The 17014-nt window shown below is 35.5% G+C and overlaps 3 protein-coding genes across 11 annotated transcripts; 1 reads left to right on the top strand and 2 right to left on the bottom strand.

The window, feature by feature from the left end:
- Window positions 1-216: 216 nt before the first annotated feature.
- LOC135136606 (syntaxin-1A-like) lies at window positions 217-9081 on the top strand. 3 transcript variants are annotated; one of them, XM_064065965.1, is made up of 6 exons: window positions 7217-7872; window positions 7925-7975; window positions 8028-8187; window positions 8236-8564; window positions 8609-8857; window positions 8908-9081. In XM_064065965.1, exons 1-6 carry the CDS (start codon window positions 7840-7842, stop codon window positions 8974-8976), a joined length of 891 nt encoding a protein of 296 aa, XP_063922035.1. In that variant the 5' UTR covers window positions 7217-7839; the 3' UTR covers window positions 8977-9081. The 3 variants fall into 3 exon arrangements, with proteins under 3 accessions (XP_063922037.1, XP_063922036.1, XP_063922035.1); XM_064065967.1 differs by lacking the exons at window positions 7217-7872; window positions 7925-7975 and adding an exon at window positions 217-330; XM_064065966.1 differs by lacking the exon at window positions 7925-7975 and having other exon boundaries at window positions 7213-7872.
- LOC135136607 (pyridoxine/pyridoxamine 5'-phosphate oxidase-like) lies at window positions 8977-10108 on the bottom strand. 3 transcript variants are annotated; one of them, XM_064065970.1, is made up of 6 exons: window positions 9872-10102; window positions 9669-9829; window positions 9517-9619; window positions 9400-9471; window positions 9151-9356; window positions 8977-9103 (listed from the first exon to the last, which is right to left on the bottom strand). In XM_064065970.1, exons 1-6 carry the CDS (start codon window positions 9881-9883, stop codon window positions 8977-8979), a joined length of 681 nt encoding a protein of 226 aa, XP_063922040.1. In that variant the 5' UTR covers window positions 9884-10102. The 3 variants fall into 3 exon arrangements, with proteins under 3 accessions (XP_063922040.1, XP_063922041.1, XP_063922038.1); XM_064065971.1 differs by having other exon boundaries at window positions 9151-9272; window positions 9669-10108; XM_064065968.1 differs by having other exon boundaries at window positions 9669-10106.
- A 2109-nt stretch (window positions 10109-12217) lies between these two features.
- On the bottom strand, window positions 12218-14730 carry LOC135136494 (pyridoxine/pyridoxamine 5'-phosphate oxidase). 5 transcript variants are annotated; one of them, XM_064065794.1, is made up of 6 exons: window positions 14591-14709; window positions 13005-13154; window positions 12854-12956; window positions 12728-12799; window positions 12489-12691; window positions 12218-12438 (listed from the first exon to the last, which is right to left on the bottom strand). In XM_064065794.1, exons 2-6 carry the CDS (start codon window positions 13139-13141, stop codon window positions 12312-12314), a joined length of 642 nt encoding a protein of 213 aa, XP_063921864.1. In that variant the 5' UTR covers window positions 13142-13154; window positions 14591-14709; the 3' UTR covers window positions 12218-12311. The 5 variants fall into 5 exon arrangements, with proteins under 5 accessions (XP_063921864.1, XP_063921862.1, XP_063921861.1 ...); XM_064065792.1 differs by having other exon boundaries at window positions 13005-13186; XM_064065791.1 differs by having other exon boundaries at window positions 13005-13206; window positions 14591-14708.
- Window positions 14731-17014: the final 2284 nt, after the last annotated feature.

Below are 17014 nucleotides of genomic sequence, written 5' to 3' on the forward strand. Positions count from 1 at the left end.
AGCGCGGTAATGGGTGGGTTATTTGACGGGCGAAAGTGGTGAAAACTTTAGAATTTAGGCTGAGGTAACTGCATTTGTCATTCTATTTTGTGGTTCGTTCGTAGTTTGACGTATTTCGTTTATGACTCTTCGAACTTTATTCAAATAATTTGTTTCGGAACCACACCTCGGAAATGATACGCCACTGGTCAAAACTAAAATGACAGACCGTGATGACTCCACAGTGTAGTACCTACTTCCACGCTACATTTTATTAACGATTTATTTTTTGTTTTTGAAAATACAACTAAAAACACGCAACACAGCTGTTAGAATTTTATTCAAGTGATGGTATGTAACAAACTATTCATTATTTTGAAGCATTCTGAAGTTTTCTCTTTACCTTAACTCAATTTGGGTAAACATTAAATGGTTATGTAACAGTGCCACAGATTTTGGAAAGTTTAAACAACGTTTGGAGTTTTTCTTACGTTATTAAACAAAATCGAGTTATTCTAGAGATTTTCAACAAATTGTCTAGTTATTCAAAGTCTAGAAACCACAGAACAGTCTAGAAGTGTACAGATTTCAGGAATTTTGAAGACTGACTGAGAATTTTCTAAACTTCCAGAATTTTTGTACTTCTCATTCTCAAGGTTAATAACATTTTCAAGCAGTACCAGAAGATCTTGTTTTAATGTTTGTAGATTTCGAGCGTCACTTGTAACTTTAAAGTTTTTGGAAAAATTTAAAATTTGGTTTGAGATTTTCAAAATCTTTGAGACAATTTTTTAATTTGGAAATCTTATATCCTGCATTTATTTAATATATTTCTCTACGAAAATTTACCATTATTATCATGTTGTAAGTTTCTTGTTGTGGAAAAAAGATTACAAATGTTAAGAAAGAAACAAAAATCAAAACATAGGCCCCGCCCACCCACCCCACTTCAATTGTGATGAATTTTTTAATTTGTCGTGAGCCAGAGGGCGGAGCTTAATTGCAAAATCCGTATTTCCCTACAAAAATGTATCATTTTCACCTTGTTTTTTACCCATGCATAAAAAAACAACATATCATGAGATAAGACGCCCACCCGCCTTATCTCATGATATGTTGCTTGCATTTTGTTTTGTTTTTCTTACAATACGTAGTCTTCTTTACACAATCAGACTTAAAACTTTATCAAAGTAGTAAATTTTTGAAACGAAATATAGATTTTGTAATTACGCTTCGCCCCTCCGACTGACAAGGAATGAAAAATTCATCGGAATTAAGATGAGGGTGGGTGGGCGGGGCTTATAGTTTGCCCCTTTTTCAAATATATTTTTCTACGAAAATTTACCATTTTATGACATTTTATGTTTCTTGCTGTGGAAAGATTACCAATATTAAGAAAGAAACAAAAGTCAAAAGATTAGCCCCACCCACCCACCCCACCCCAATTGTGATGATTTTTTTTATTCGTCGTCAGCCAAGGGGGCGGAGCTTAATTGCAAAATCCGCATTTCCATACAAAAATTTACCATTTTGAACTTGCTTTCAGTTTCTTATTATGAAAAGAAAATTACGTATAAAAAATCATCATAGTTGAGACAAGGCGGGTGGGCGGGGCTTGAATTTTGTCTTGTTTTTCCTACTGTACGTAGTTTTCTTTACACAACCGAAGACCTACAACTTTATCATAGTAAATTTTTGTAAGGAAATATGGATGATGAAAAATTCATCGGAATTGGGACGAGGGCGGGTGGGGGTGGCTTATGTTTTGGCTTGTTTTTAAATATATTTCTCTACGAAAATTTATCATTTTTATCATATTTCAAGTTTCTTGTTGTGGAAAGAAGATTACGAATATTAAGAAACACCAAAAGTCAAAAGATAAGCCCCGCCCACCCACCCCACCTTGATTGTGATGATTGTTTTTTATTCGTCGTGAGCCAGGGGGCGGAGCTTAATTGCAAAATCCGTATTTCCATACAAAAATTTACCATTTTGAACATGTTTTTTGTTTCTTGTTACGGAAAGAAAATTACGTCTAATTAAAAAAACGCAAAATAGCAAAAAACCTATGTATAAAAAAAACATCTCAGTGGAGATACGGCGAGTGGGTGGGGCTTGAATTTTGCCTTGTTTTTCTTACTGCACGTAGCCTTCTTTTCACAATTAAAGACTTAAAACTTTATCAAAGTATTGAATTTTTGTAAGCAAACCTGGATTTTGCAATTACGCTCCGCCCCTTGAACTAACAAAGAATAAAAGATTTATCGGAATTGAGATGAGGGCGGGTGGGCGGGGTTTATATTTTGCCTTTTTATTAAACATATTTATTTCTCTACGAAAATTTACAATTTTACCATGTTTTAAGTTTTTTGTTGTGGAAAGAAGATTACGAATATTAAGAAAGAAAAAAGTCAAAGATAACCCCGCCCACCCACCCCACCTCAATTGTGATGATTTTTTTATTCGTCGTCAGCCAAGAGGGCGGAATTTAATTACAAAATCCTTATTTCTCTACAAAAATTTACGATTTTGAACTTGTTTTCAGTCTCTTGCTATGAAAAGAAAATTACGTGTACTTAAAAAACGACAAAATATAAGCCCCGCCCATGTATAAAAAAAATCATCACAGTTGAGATAGGGCGGGTGGGCGGGGCTCCCATTTTGCTTTGTTTTTCTTACTGTACGTAGCCTTCTTTTCACAAAGACTTAAAACTTTATCAAAGTAGTAAATTTTTATAAGCAAATATGGACTTTACAGTTACGCTCCGCCCCTCTGAGTGGCAAGGAATGAAAAATTCATCGGAATTAAGACGAGGGTGGGTGGGCGGGGCTTATAGTTTGCCCCTTTTTAAACATATATTTCTACGAAAATTTTACCATTTTTACATGTTTTACGTTTTTTGTTGTGGAAACAAGATTACAAATATTAAGAAAGAAACAAAAGTCAAAAGATTTGCCCCGCCCATCCACCCCACCCCGATTGTGATGATTTTTTTAATCATCGTGAACCAGGGGACAGAGCTTAATTGCAAAATCCGTATTTCCCTACACAATTTTCCCATTTTAAACTTGCTTTCAATTTCTTATTATGAAAATAAAATTACGTATAAAAAATCATCACAGTTGAGATAGGGCGGATGGGCGGGGCTTGAATTTTGTCTTGTTTTTCCTACTGTACGTAGTTTTCTTTACCCAACCGAAGATCTAAAACTTTATCATAGTAAATTTTTGTAAGGAAATATGGATTTTGCAATTACGCTCCACCCCTCGGACTGACAAGGAATGAAAAATTCATCGGAATTGAGGTGAGGGCGGGTGGGCGGGGCTTATATTTTGGCTTGTTTTAAAATATATTTCTCAACGAAAATTTATCATTTTTACCTTATTTCAAGTTTCTTATTGTGGAAAGAAGATTACGAATATTAAGAAACAACAAAAGTCAAAAGATAAGCCCCGCCCACCTACCCCACCGCGATTGTGATGATTGCTTTTTAATCCTCGTGAGCCAGGGGGCGGAGCTTAATTGCAAAATTCGTATTTCCATACAAAAATTTACCATTTTGAACTTGTTTTTTGTTTCTTGTTGTAGAATGAAAATTACGTCTGATTACAAAAAGGCAAAATAGCAAAAAGCCTATGTATAAAAAACATCTCAGTTGAGATAGGGCGGGTGGGCGGGGCTTGAATTTTGCCTTGTTTTTCTTACTGCACGTAGCCTTCTTTTCACAATTAAAGACTTAAAACTTTATCAAAGTAGTGAATTTTTGTAAGCAAATATGGATTTTACAGTTACGCTCCGCCCCTCCGACTGACAAGGAACGAAAAATTCATCGGAATTAAGATGAGGGTGGGTGGGCGGGGTTTGTATTTTGCCCCTTTTTTCAAATATATTTTTCTACGAAAATTTACCATTTTACGATATTTTATGTTTCTTGCTGTGGAAAGAAGATTACCAATATTAAGAAAGAAACAAAAGTCAAAAGATTAGCCCCGCCCACCCACCCGATCTCAATTGTGACGATTTTTTTTATTCATCGTGAACCAGGGGACAGAGCTTAATTGCAAAATCCGTATTTCCCTACAAAATTTTCCCATTTTGAACTTGGTTTCAGTTTCTTCTTATGAAAAGAAAATTACGTATAAAAAAATCATCACAGTTGAGATACGGTGGGTGGGCGGGGCTTGAATTTTGTCTTGTTTTTCCTACTGTACGTAGTTTTTTTTACACAACCGAAGACCTAAAACTTTATCACAGTAAATTTTTGTAAGGAAATATGGATTTTGCAAATACGCTCCGCCCCTCGGATTGACAAGGAATGAAAAATTCATCGGAATTGAGGTGAGGGCGGGTGGGCGGGCCTTATATTTTTGCTTGTTTTTAAACATATTTCTCTACGAAAATTGATCATTTTTACCATATTTCGAGTTTCTTATTGTGGAAAGAAGATTACGAATATTAAGAAACAACAAAAGTCAAAGGATAAGCCCCGCCCACCCACCTCACCTCGATTGTGATGATTGTTTTTTATTCCTCGTGAACCAGGGGGCGGAGCTTAATTGCAAAATTCGTATTTCCAAACAAAAATTTACCATTTTGATCTTGTTTTTTGTTTCTTGTTATGGAAAGAAAATTACGTATAATTAAAAAAAGGCAAAATAGCAAAATATAACTAAAATAAATGCATTAAAAAATCATCTCAGATGAGATAGGGCAGGTGGGCGGGGCTTCCATTTTGCTTTGTTTTTCTTACTGTACGTAGCCTTCTTTTCACAACCAAAGACTTAAAATTTTTTCAAAGTATTGAATTTTTGTAAGCAAATCTGGATTTTGCAATTACGCTCCGCCGCTCGGACTGACAAGGAATGAAAAATTCATCGGAATTAAGACGAGGGCGGGTGGGCGGGGCTTATAGTTTGCCCCTTTTTAAACATATTTTTCTACGAAAATTTTACCATTTTTACATCTTTTACGTTTTTTGTTGTGGAAACAAGATTACAAATATTAATAAAGAAACAAAAGTCAAAAGAGAATTATATTTTGCCCCTTTTTAAACATATTTTTCTACGAAAATTTTACCATTTTTACATTCTTTACGTTTCTTGTTGTGGAAACAAGATTACAAATATTAATAATGAAACAAAAGTCAAAAGAGAAACCCCGCCCACCCACCCCACCTCAATTGTAATGATTTTTTTTATTCGTCGTCAGTCAAGAGGGCGGAATTTAATTATAAAATCCGTATTTCTCTACAAAAATTCACCATTTTGAACTTGTTTTCAATCTTTTGCTATGAAAAGAAAATTACGTGTACTTAAAAAAACAAAATATAACCCCCGCCCATGTATAAAAAAAAATCATCATAGTTGAGATAGGGTGGGTGGGCGGGGCTTCCATTTTGCTTTGTTTTTCTTACTGTACGTAGCCTTCTTTTCACAATCAAAGACTTAAAACTTTATCAAAGTAGTGAATTTTTATAAGCAAATATGGACTTTACAGTTAGGCTCCGCCCCTCGGAGTGGCAAGGAATAAAAAATTGATCGGAATTAAGACGAGGGTGGGTGGGCGGGGCTTATAGTTTGCCCCTTTTTAAACATATTTTTCTACGAAAATTTTACCATTTTTACATCTTTTACGTTTCTTGTTGTGGAAACAAGACTACAAATATTAAGAAAGAAACAAAAGTCAAGATAAGCCCCGCCCGCCCACCCCACCTCAATTGTGATGATTTTTTTTATTCGTCGTCAGTCAAGAGGGCGGAATTTAATTATAAAATCCGTATTTCTCTACAAAAATTTACCATTTTGAACTTGTTTTCAGTCTCTTGCTATGAAAAGAAAATTACGTGTTCTTAAAAAAAAGACAAAATATAAGCCCCGCCCATGTATATAAAAAATCATCACAGTTGAGATAGGGCGGGTGGGCGGGGCTTGCATTTTGCCTTGCTTTTCTTACTGTACGTAGCCTTCTTTTCACAATTAAAGACTTAAAACTTTATCAAAGTAGTGAATTTTTATAAGCAAATATGGACTTTACAGTTACGCTCCGCCCCTCGGAATGGCAAGGAATAAAAAATTGATCGGAATTAAGACGAGGGTGGGTGGGCGGGGCTTATAGTTTGCCCCTTTTTAAACATATATTTCTACGAAAATTTTACCATTTTTACATGTTTTATGTTTTTTGTTGTGGAAACAAGATTACAAATATTAAGAAAGAAACAAAAGTCAAAAGATAAGCCCCGCCCACCCACCCCACCTGAATTGTGATGATTTTTTTTTATTCGTCATCAGTCAAGGGGGTGGAGTTTAATTACAAAATCCGTATTTCCCTACAAAAATTTATCATTTTTAACTTGCTTTCAGTCTCTTGTTATGAAAAGAAAATTACGTGCACGTAAAAAAAAGACAAAATATAAGCCCCGCCCATGTATAAAAAACCCATCACAGTTGAGATTGAGCGGGTGGGCGGGGCTTGCTTTTGCCTTGTTTTTCTTACTGTACGTAGCCTTCTTTTCACAATCAAACTTTACCAAAGTAGTGAATTTTTGTAAGCAAATATGGATTTTGCAGTTACGCTCCGCCCCTCGGACTGACAAGGCATGAAAAATTCATCGGAATTGCGACGAGGGCGGGTGGGCGGGGCTTATATTTTGGCTTTTTTAAATATATTTCTCTACGAAAATTTACCATTTTTACCATGTTTCAAGTTTCTTGTTGTGGAAAGAAGATTACGAATATTATGAAAGAAACAAAAGTTAAATGATAAAGCCCGCCCACCCACCCCACCCCAATTGTAACGATTTTTTTTATTCGTCGTGTGTCAGGGGGTGGAGCTTAATTGCAAAATCAGTATTTCCCTACAAAAATTTACCATTTTGAACTGTGTTCAGTTTTTGTTATGAAACGAAAATTAGGTATACTTAAAAAAAAAGGCAAAATAGTGGAAAATTTTTGTAAGCAAATACGGATTTTGCAATTACGCTCCGCCCCTCGGACAGACAAGGAATGAAAAATTCATCGGAATTGAGATGAGGGTGGGTGGGCGGGGCTTATGTTTTGCCTTTTTTAAAATATATTTTTGTACGAAAATTTACCAGGTTTTAAGTTTCTTGTTGTGGAAAGATTACCAATATTAAGAAAGTTTCAAAATTTGGAAGTACACTAAATGGTAAAGTGAAGATTTTAAGGAAAATGTAGAACGTGTAAAATAAAGCAGGACTTAATTTTCTGTTATGGAAAGATCGCTGTTTCCTCCAACGTCGAGTTTTTTAAATACTTAGTTGCACATACTCTTGGCAATAAGGAGAAAATATGCGTTCCAAACTATAAATACCTACTGTTTATTGTGTATACAACTATTTGTCATCAAGAAATTTTCCACATGTCAGGGATAAAATTTATCAGTGCTAGGTACACACAATTTATGTTTATTGACAGAAAGAACATTAACCACCATCTTGTTACATTTCTAACATTCTAGAAACGTCATTACAAAGGTGCAATTACCAATATAACGAGTTCTAAAAATTCGGAAAATTTGTACTTTTACTCAAAATCCGTCCTTGGCTTTCCCTCTTCCATTATCGATCTAGAAGTCGTTTAACCAGCTGCTGGAGTGATGTTTGTTTAATTCTTAGTCATTTAAACCAACACAAAGAAGTCGTTACCATTAAATCTTAACAATTTTTTGTATAATAGCCAAATCTAACACTCTAGTGACATAACAAACTATCGAAAAACTCCAAAAAATTATCACTAAATTGCGTACAAGTTGTTATCGTACAATACCATTGGCTACACACACATAAAACCTTGTGTGAGAAGCACTGATAAGAGTTGTCGCTATCGTAAAAATAAAATACAATGGTTAAAGATAGACTCAACGAACTCAAACACGTAAGTTTCATATTTTATAAATACTTTATTGTTAGTATCGTTAAGATTCCAGTTCAAAGATAACAATGGAAAAAACAAAACCCCCCCAGTCGAAATAGAGCTAGTAAGTACGATCAATCTAAATACACCTTATCACTTACACCTTCTCCAAACAGAACAACACCCACGATAACACAGAAAGCGGCACCCAAAAACTACGTCACACGTTCCAAAGGGCCGACGCCATCGCCCAATGGATCGTCCAAATCGAGAACAACAACCAAGACATCCGAATACACCTACGCAAAATCGAGGACATGAAATCCAACCAAAAAGGTGCCCCACACCCCCCCCCAAAAAAACCAAACTAAACCTCAATTTTAGCCGTCGAAGAAAAACTGCGGTCGCTTTTCCAAAACAACACAACCATCGCACAACAAATATCGCCGAAACTGAAAGAAGTGGAAACAGAGCTGCAACAAATCGGCACCGAGTCCACAGAAAAGAGAATCAAAACCATCCAGTACACCACGTCGAAGAAGCGCTTCGAGAAAGCTTTCATTGAAAATAATCAACTTCTGGAGAACTATAAGTCTATTCAGAAGCAGGTGATTAAGTCGCAGCTGGTGGCCAAGGGGTACTTTCAAGTGACGGATGAAGAGGTGACGTCGCTTCTGGAGGACGGGACGGACATTCAGATTTTCACGGAAAATGTGGGTTGGTAGAGGGAGTGGGACGATTTGAGTGAAAGCGTTAGATTTTAGCGGAAACCGCGGAAGCTAAGAGGGTGTTAGCGGACGTGGAGGAGCGTCACCAGCAGCTGCTACATATCGAGCGAATGCTGGTGGAAGTGAGGGACCTCTTCGTGCAGATGTCCATTTTAATCGACAGTCAGCAAGAACTAGTCGACAGGATAGAGTTTCAGGCGCAGAGTGCGACGGAGTACGTGGGGGCTGGTGCGGTGGATTTGAACTCGGCGCGCGATAAGAAAAAGAAGTCTTTCCGAGTACGTAGCTACGAACAACAAAAAAATTGTTTTAATTTGTTTCATTGCAGACTAAAATTTACATTCTTGTTGCTCTTGTCGTAATAATTCTGATTATACTGATCATACTGCTAAAGTAACTACGTCAGCTTTCTCACACACTTCCACTGGTTGTCGTTAGTTCGAGTGAAGACAAGTCTGTCGCCGATGTTGTGCTGGGACATATAATAAAAATCTAAAGTATGCGGGACGATTTTGTATGCAACCCTACAAACAATTAACTGACTTAAGTCACCATTTCAGGATTGTCTTACAACGTATCAGGCATCTCAAGTTTAGTTCCCTTTGTAGAAATATCTGTCAATAAAGTATCGTGTGCCTCGTTAAACTCGTCGCAGTCGACCCATTCACTTTTTTTTGTCAGCACGTATCTGATCTGTTGCGAAACGGTTATAACTTTCGTAAAGTATTCTTTACACGTTTCGTGCGGAAGCTTCACAGCTTTACCCGTCAAAACGATCTAAACAATGAGTAGTGTTTCATTTCTGACAAAAAAATCGTACCTGTTTGAGAATGTTTACGCCGGAATCTTCGTACTGCAACAAGATGGTGGCAGCCACTTGCGGATTTTCCTCCTACAAAAAAAACTCAATTTGTTTCCATTGACGCTCGAACCTTACAATATTTGTTATCTTGGATGTGTAGTTCTGACTGGTAAAGACAATGGATGCGTCGTCTGTGATTTCCGAAATTGCCACGTGTCTACTACTGACTTCGCCATTTCTGTAACGCACTTAAATGACGGTTTTTGAATTTTTTTAATGTTAATTACTTTGTCGCAGTCGCTAAGTTCATGGCTCTGGCTTTTGCTCCACGTTTCTCTGCTTGCTCTAACCACTCGAGCAACAAACACGCAGGATTTGAGCTTTTCAGTTCGATGCGTGAGATCCTGTAAGGCTGCCTTGATCCGAACCGAAGGAACATTTTGAAGAGCTGGACAAGTGTTAGATGGGGAAGAAACACGGTGAGACTTACCCTCGTAAACATGGTGGGGTTTTATGACATGTGGATGTTTATTTTATACGTAAATAAAAAATTAAAGTGTGACGTACGCTGACAAACTGGGTGACATGTGTTACAGTGAAACCGAGCAACGTTACTTTTGAATTTTTACTTCCCGAGCGTAAGCAAAGGAAGTATTGTAATCGAGTCCGTCGGCCGACTCTCTACTTTTACGTTTTCTCGATCTTTCATGACCCCTAGAAGACGAAGAAATAGGTCTCCCATTTCCGTCTGTCTGTCCGTCCGTCTGTTCGTCTGTCCGTCTGTTGTCCCGGATTTTATTAGACAGATAATCTCCGAAAGTACTCGACCGATTGTTGTGAAATTTTGTACTTATATTAAGAATATCATGTAGATGGTAAAACGCTAACCAAAATTTGTCTAATCATCCCCACCACTAATGCGATGACGTCACTTCAAAATTGTACATAGTAAATGGGTTTTCAATTGTTTAAAATAACATAGTCCTACACATGTAGTTTACAACTCTGAATCGACTTTTCACCCGAAACGTCCAGATTTTTGGAAAAAAAAATCAAAATTATAAAACAACATTTTGAAATTTAATTTTTAATCTGCTAACCAGAATGCTTTGAAATGTTGCAGATGTTTTAAGGCTATAAAGAGCATCATAAATCTTTAGTCAAAAAATATTTGCTTATCCCCTCCAAAAACTTGATGACGTCAGCTCAAAAGTTTGTGGAATAAATCATATCTAAAATGTACAAAATATGATGAGTCTGTACTTGTGATCTATCACTCCATTCATATTTTTTGGATTTGCATATACAGAGTGACTCAAAAAAAATAAATGAAAGCGTAAATTTATTTTACTGATTTACTCAGGAACTACAAAACCGAATGCTTCGAAATCTTGAAGATATTTTAAAATTATCATAAGCATGGTAAATTTTTGATCAAAACGTATTTGGTCGTCCCCCCTAAAAAATTTATGACGTCACCACAAAATTTTGCTGAATAAATACTATCTAAAATGTACAAAATATGGTGAGTCTCTTCTTGTGATTTTCATTCCATTCAAATTTTTTCGATTTGCATATACAGGGTGACTCAAAAAAATTAATGAATGCGTAAATTTATTTTATTGATTTAATCAGGAACTACAAAACCGAATGCTTTGAAATCTTGCAGATGTTTTAAGGTTATAAAGAGCATAATAAATTTTTAGTCAAAATATATTTGGTTATCTTCTACAAAAAACTGATGACGTCAGCTCAAAAGTTTGCCGAATAAATCGTATCTAAAATGTACAAAATATGATGAGTCTGTACTTGTGATTTATCATTCCATTCATATTTTTGGATTTGCATATGCAGGGTGACTCAAAAAAATTAATGAAGGCGTGAATTTATTTTATCGATTTAATCAGGAATTACAAAACCGAATGCTTTGAAATCTTGGGAATATTTTAAAGTTATTATAAGCATGGTAAACTTTTGTTCAAAATGTATTTGTTCATCCCTCCTAAAAAAATTGATGACGTCACCCTTAAATTTTGCTGAATAAATCCTATCTAAAATGCAAAAAATATGATGAGTTTGTACTTGTGATTTATCATTCCATTCATATTTTTTAGATTTTCTTAAGAGGTGGTTCAAAAAAATTAATGAAGTCAATTTATTTTATTGATTAAATTAAAGGCAACACTTATTATTAGTATTACACCCCAACCAACCCAATTTGGTAGACACAAAATTTGTTAAAGGAAAAACTCGGTTGAAACATAAGGGTAGCACGCTTATTTACATCGACTTTAACATTACAGACCTGCATTTGTTTTATGCGTTCACTTGGTTCCGCGAATGTGAAATAGACATGTTTATAATCAACCAATTGTGAATTTCACCGTCAAGAATTAAAATAAAACCCAATGTTTTATATAATAAGCGGAAGTCGAAGCAATAAAACCGATGGTCGTTTTGTTTACAGTTTCTCTGTTTGACTCTCACGTATGCTGTTACGCCTGTCATCTTAAATTAAGAATGTTTATACATACACGATTTTCAGTTGCCTCTGATACGTAGGTATACGTGAGTAAATTGTTTCGTTATTTTATTGATTATTACAAATCAATATTCAAACGACCCAATTCATTTTCCCGAAAATTTGAGAATATAATAATTTTATTCTTAGTATTACACTACATCTATTCCAACTGATATACGTGTCCTTGCAAAAATGTTGATGACGTCATCGCAATTTTTTTTTAAATTCCCACTACAAAAATGTAATGAGAAAAAAAACACAATAGGCATGCAGTCGTCAAGTTTCCGACAGCGAGGGAAGTACTGTCTAAACTCTTTAGACCAATTTTTTTTTATTCCAATACCACAAACTGATTAGTTACATATTTTTTAAAAATATAAAACTATCTTGAGTTTTGTTTTAGCAATTAAGGCATCACTCTTTCGTACTTCCATCGCCCGGTTTCGTCCCGCTGGAACACAACTCTGTCCCCGATTTTGTCCGGCAAGCAGTAGTAAAAATCCACTTTCCGCGGGACAATTTTGTAGCCAACCCTACAAAAAAATTGACCCTAAAACTTTCTAAAGTGTGCTCAAAAGCTTACACGCTGTCTGGCATTTCGAGCACCTTTCCGTCTTCCACCACTTCCTTTAGTACCTCGTCGTGCCTGACTTTTAATTCGTTCCAGTCAACGGCTGTACCCTCTTGGGCAATCCAGGACCGGATTTTGGCCGGGAGCTTATGAGTGTCAAAGTAAGCTTTGCATTTTTCGTGAGGAAGGGTTTGTGCCATCCCGACAAAATTTATCTAAAGCTTTGTGTCAAAACTGATTATTTGTCTCACCTGTCTGACGACATTCGTGTTATTGTTGTCATAATTCATTAAAATAGTGGCAGCCACGTTGGGGTTTTCCGTCTGATTACAAAAAATAACAATAAATTAAATTAAATGTAGAGATTTGTTTATTACAATGTTGCGTTTCTTTTCGCTGTGGGTTTGAGTCGTGAAAGTTAAATATCCATCGGGGGTTATTTCTCTGATGACGACGCTCCTGCTGCTGACTTCACCGTTCCTCGTAAAAAACAAAAATAGGGATTTAAGTTGGACTGGTGTCACTTACTTCGTAGCGGTGGCTAAAGTCATAACGAATGGTGGTTTGCCGCAGCTTCGTGCTTCTTCGACCCATTCGTGAAGTAAGTTAGCTGGGTTTGAGGCGTTCTTGACGTCTATGTACGATAAGTCTGAGAGTGGCTGCATCCTGGAGAATAATCTAAAAACGTTTTTAATTCTAGCCATTGACTACGACTATCGATATTGCGCACCTGTGAAAATTAAAAAAATATATAGTAAGTTGTTGTTGGTTTGAACTGGCTATCGAGGGATTACACTAGGAAAACCACCATTATTTTTGTGCATGTTTTATTTCAATTCATATTTACATTCAAATTTCACGTCATTAACCGTTCGTGCTTCCATTGGCCACTTTCCTCTTTCGTAAACAAAATTCGATCGGCAATTGTGTTCCCCACAGAGGAATAAAATTCCATTTCACTTGGAATAATCTTGTAAGCTACCCTAGAACCCCCAACCACTACCAAGTCCGTAGTAGTTTAATAATCGCACTTACAGAGTATCCGGGGCCTCTAATACTCTTTTATTTTCTTTGACCTCTTTTAACAACTCATCGTGTTTAGTTTTTAGTTCATTCCAGTCCGTTGGTTTACACTCTTGACAAATCCAGGACCGTATTTTCGCCGGAAGACTATCTTTTTCGAAATAAATTATGCACTGGTCTTGTGGGAGCGTTTCTGCGTTTCCTACAATTCTTACCTGGACAAAGTAATGAAGTTTCACTATTTGGTAATTTTAATTGTACGTAAATACTCACTTGTCTGGATATATTTTCATTGTTATCCACATACATTAACAGAATTGTGGCTGCCACTTGAGGGTTTTCGTTCTAAAATGGCAGACACTAAAGACGATGTGACGAAATTTTATCACTTACAATTTCCTTAATTTTGTTACTTTTGGCCTGTGCCATAAAAACTAAAGACGCGTCAGACATTATCTCCCTTATAACCATTGTTCGATTGCTCACTTTCCCATTTCTTTAATAAACCGAATTTTTCATTATTCATTTCACACGAAAACTTACCTTGTGGCTGTTGCCAGATTCATCAAAGATGGTTTCGCACCACACTGCTTCGCTTCGTTTATCCATTCATGAAATAATGTAGCCGGATTTGTGGGATTTTTTAGTTCGATGAAAGATAAATCGGACGATTCCGTCATACTATGTATTTTGTTTAAAATTTAATGATTCGCGGTTTTATTTGTTTGGGTGAAATTTAAAGCGCATGCGCAATCTATAAAATATGCCAAGGTCAAGCTTAATTTTTTCCGTGATTGTACATCGATAATTTCACCGACTGTACGACTAGAACTGTCACTCGCTTAGATATAAAAATATAACCTCAAATTTATTGATTATGATTTCATTAATTATGATAAATTTGCTCGAATACCGATAACGTTGATATCGCATAAATTTATTGCCACAATTAATGATAATGATGTGCCTTAAATTAGCAGTGACCTTGGCCTGGTAATTGTAGCATTTTCTGCAATAACCTCGACAAATACTGTCAGTGTCTATCAATACGCATTGCGACTTAAATTAAGTAAACGGAGAAATTTTCTTACCTAGAAATTAATCAAAATTTGGTAATAATAATTCTTGTTTATTTAACATGTCAATTATCACACAAGTTTGATAAAATTCTCTGTTATCGAAGTAGTGTCCACAGCACATCAACAAGAGTCAAGAAGTGTTATAGAACATAGAATATCTTCCCTTGACTATTATTTAAAAAACTAGTAATTTACTTTTGAGCAGATGGCGCTGACATCGAACTCAGGCGAAATTTTATTCGGTATTGTAGAAATCTGTATAACCTTAATGAAATTTTGTCTTTTTGTTGTAATTGCAAAATCGATATTATGCAATTTTACCACTTTCAACATGGTTTAAGTTTCCCGTAAAAATATAACTACTCAACAAAATTTATATTTCCTTACAAAAATTTACCATTTTAAATGTGTAATAAGTTTCTAAGAATAAAAAAATCATCACAATTGAGATGGGGTGGGTGGGCGGGGTTAATATTTTCCTTTTTTTTATATACTTAGTATTCTTTGAACAACACAATACTCAAAAACATGTTTTTAATTTCTTGTAAAGGAATAATTGAGATAGGGTGTATTAGATTACGAATTACATTTACATTTTTTAAATTCATAGTAGGTATAGCGAAAATTTCGTTGAAAATTGGTCGCAAATTGGTCGTATTTTGCATAGATTTGTACTGTTCAAAGGACGATTCCGGAAAAATCATTGGAGTTATCGGAGAAATGAAAGCGGGAGTGACTTCTACGGCCGGAAATCTACAAGAAAATTTACTTAGTGAAATTTCGAAAATTTCGTTGAAAATTGGTCGAAAATTGGTCGGATTTTGCGTAGATTTGTACTTTTCAGAAGTCGATTCTGGAAAAACCATTGGATTTATGGAAGAAATGAAAGCGGGAGTGACTTCTACGGCCCGAAATCTACAAGAAAATGTATTAAGTGAAATTTCGAAAATTTCGTTGAAAATTGGTCGAAAATAGGTCGGATTTTGCATAGATTTGTACTGTTCAAAGGACGATTCTGGAAAAACCATTGGAGTTATCGAAGAAATGAAAGCGGGAGTGATTTCTACGGCTCGAAATCTACAAGAAAATATATTATGTGAAATTTCGAAAATTTCGTTGAAAATTGGTCGAAAATTGGTCGGATTTTGCATAGATTTGTACTGTTCAAAGGACGATTCTGGAAAAACCATTGGAGTTATCGAAGAAATGAAAGCGGGAGTGATTTCTACGGCTCGAAATCTACAAAAAAATGTATTAAGTGAAATTTCGAAAATTTTGTTGAAAATTGGTCGGATTTTGCATAGATTTGTAGTGTTCAAAGGAGGATTCTGGAAAAACCATTGGAGTTATCGAAGAAATGAAACCGGGAGTGATTTCTACGGCCCGAAATCTACAAAAAAATGTATTAAGTGAAATTTCGAAAATTTTGTTGAAAATTGGTCGGATTTTGCATAGATTTGTAGTGTTCAAAGGAGGATTCTGGAAAAACCATTGGAGTTATCGAAGAAATGAAACCGGGAGTGATTTCTACGGCCCGAAATCTACAAGAAAATATATTATGTGAAATTTCGAAAATTTCGTTGAAAATTGGTCGAAAATTGGTCGGATTTTGCATAGATTTGTACTGTTCAAAGGACGATTCTGGAAAAACCATTGGAGTTATCGAAGAAATGAAAGCGGGAGTGATTTCTACGGCTCGAAATCTACAAAAAAATGTATTAAGTGAAATTTCGAAAATTTCGTTGAAAATTGGTCGAAAATTGGTCGGATTTTACATAGATTTGTACTTTTCAAAAGTCGACTCTGGAAAAACCATTGGAGTTATGGAAGAAATAAAAGCGGGAGTGACTTCTACTGCCTGAAATCTACAAGAAAATTTATTAACTGAAATTTCGAAAATTTTATTAAAAATTGGTCCCAAATTGGTCGTATTTTGCATAGATTTGTACTGTTCAAAGGAGGATTCTGGAAAAACAATTGGAGTTATCGAAGAAATGAAAGCGGGAGTGATTTCTACGGCCCGAAATCTACAAAAAAATGTATTAAGTGAAATTTCGAAAATTTCGTTGAAAATTGGTCGGATTTTGCATAGATTTGTAGTGTTCAAAGGAGGATTCTGCGAAAAACCATTGGAGTTATCGAAGAAATGAAACCGGGAGTGATTTCTACGGCCCGAAATCTACAAGAAAATATATTATGTGAAATTTCGAAAATTTCGTTGAAAATTGGTCGAAAATTGGTCGGATTTTGCATAGATTTGTACTGTTCAAAGGACGATTCTGGAAAAACCATTGGAGTTATCGAAGAAATGAAAGCGGGAGTGATTTCTACGGCTCGAAATCTACAAAAAAAAATGTATTAAGTGAAATTTCGAAAATTTCGTTGAAAATTGGTCGAAAATTGATCGGATTTTGCATAGATTTGTACTTTTCAAAA

This window comes from Zophobas morio, unplaced genomic scaffold (genome assembly GCF_036711695.1).
Source record: "Zophobas morio isolate AGI-343-1 ecotype UQ-CSIRO unplaced genomic scaffold, CSIRO_AGI_Zmor_V1 ptg000026l, whole genome shotgun sequence".
Taxonomy (NCBI): Eukaryota; Metazoa; Arthropoda; class Insecta; order Coleoptera; family Tenebrionidae; genus Zophobas; species Zophobas morio.

Coding starts and splice junctions, on each gene's coding strand:
- LOC135136606 (XM_064065965.1), top strand. CDS start 7,840: ATGGTTAAAGATAGACTCAACGAACTCAAACAC. Junction 7,976..8,027: donor CCCCAGTCGAAATAGAGCTA/GTAAGTACGATC, acceptor TTCTCCAAACAG/AACAACACCCACGATAACAC. Junction 8,858..8,907: donor AGAAAAAGAAGTCTTTCCGA/GTACGTAGCTAC, acceptor GTTTCATTGCAG/ACTAAAATTTACATTCTTGT.
- LOC135136607 (XM_064065968.1), bottom strand. CDS start 9,883: ATGTTTACGAGGGTAAGTCTCACCGTGTTTCTTCCCCATCTAACACTT. Junction 9,472..9,516: donor CATCCAAGATAACAAATATT/GTAAGGTTCGAG, acceptor TTTTTTTTGTAG/GAGGAAAATCCGCAAGTGGC. Junction 9,104..9,150: donor CTTGAGATGCCTGATACGTT/GTAAGACAATCC, acceptor AATTGTTTGTAG/GGTTGCATACAAAATCGTCC.
- LOC135136494 (XM_064065792.1), bottom strand. CDS start 13,180: ATGGCTAGAATTAAAAACGTTTTTAGATTATTCTCCAGGATGCAGCCA. Junction 12,692..12,727: donor ACACGAATGTCGTCAGACAG/GTGAGACAAATA, acceptor ACAAAGCTTTAG/ATAAATTTTGTCGGGATGGC. Junction 12,439..12,488: donor CTCGAAATGCCAGACAGCGT/GTAAGCTTTTGA, acceptor ATTTTTTTGTAG/GGTTGGCTACAAAATTGTCC.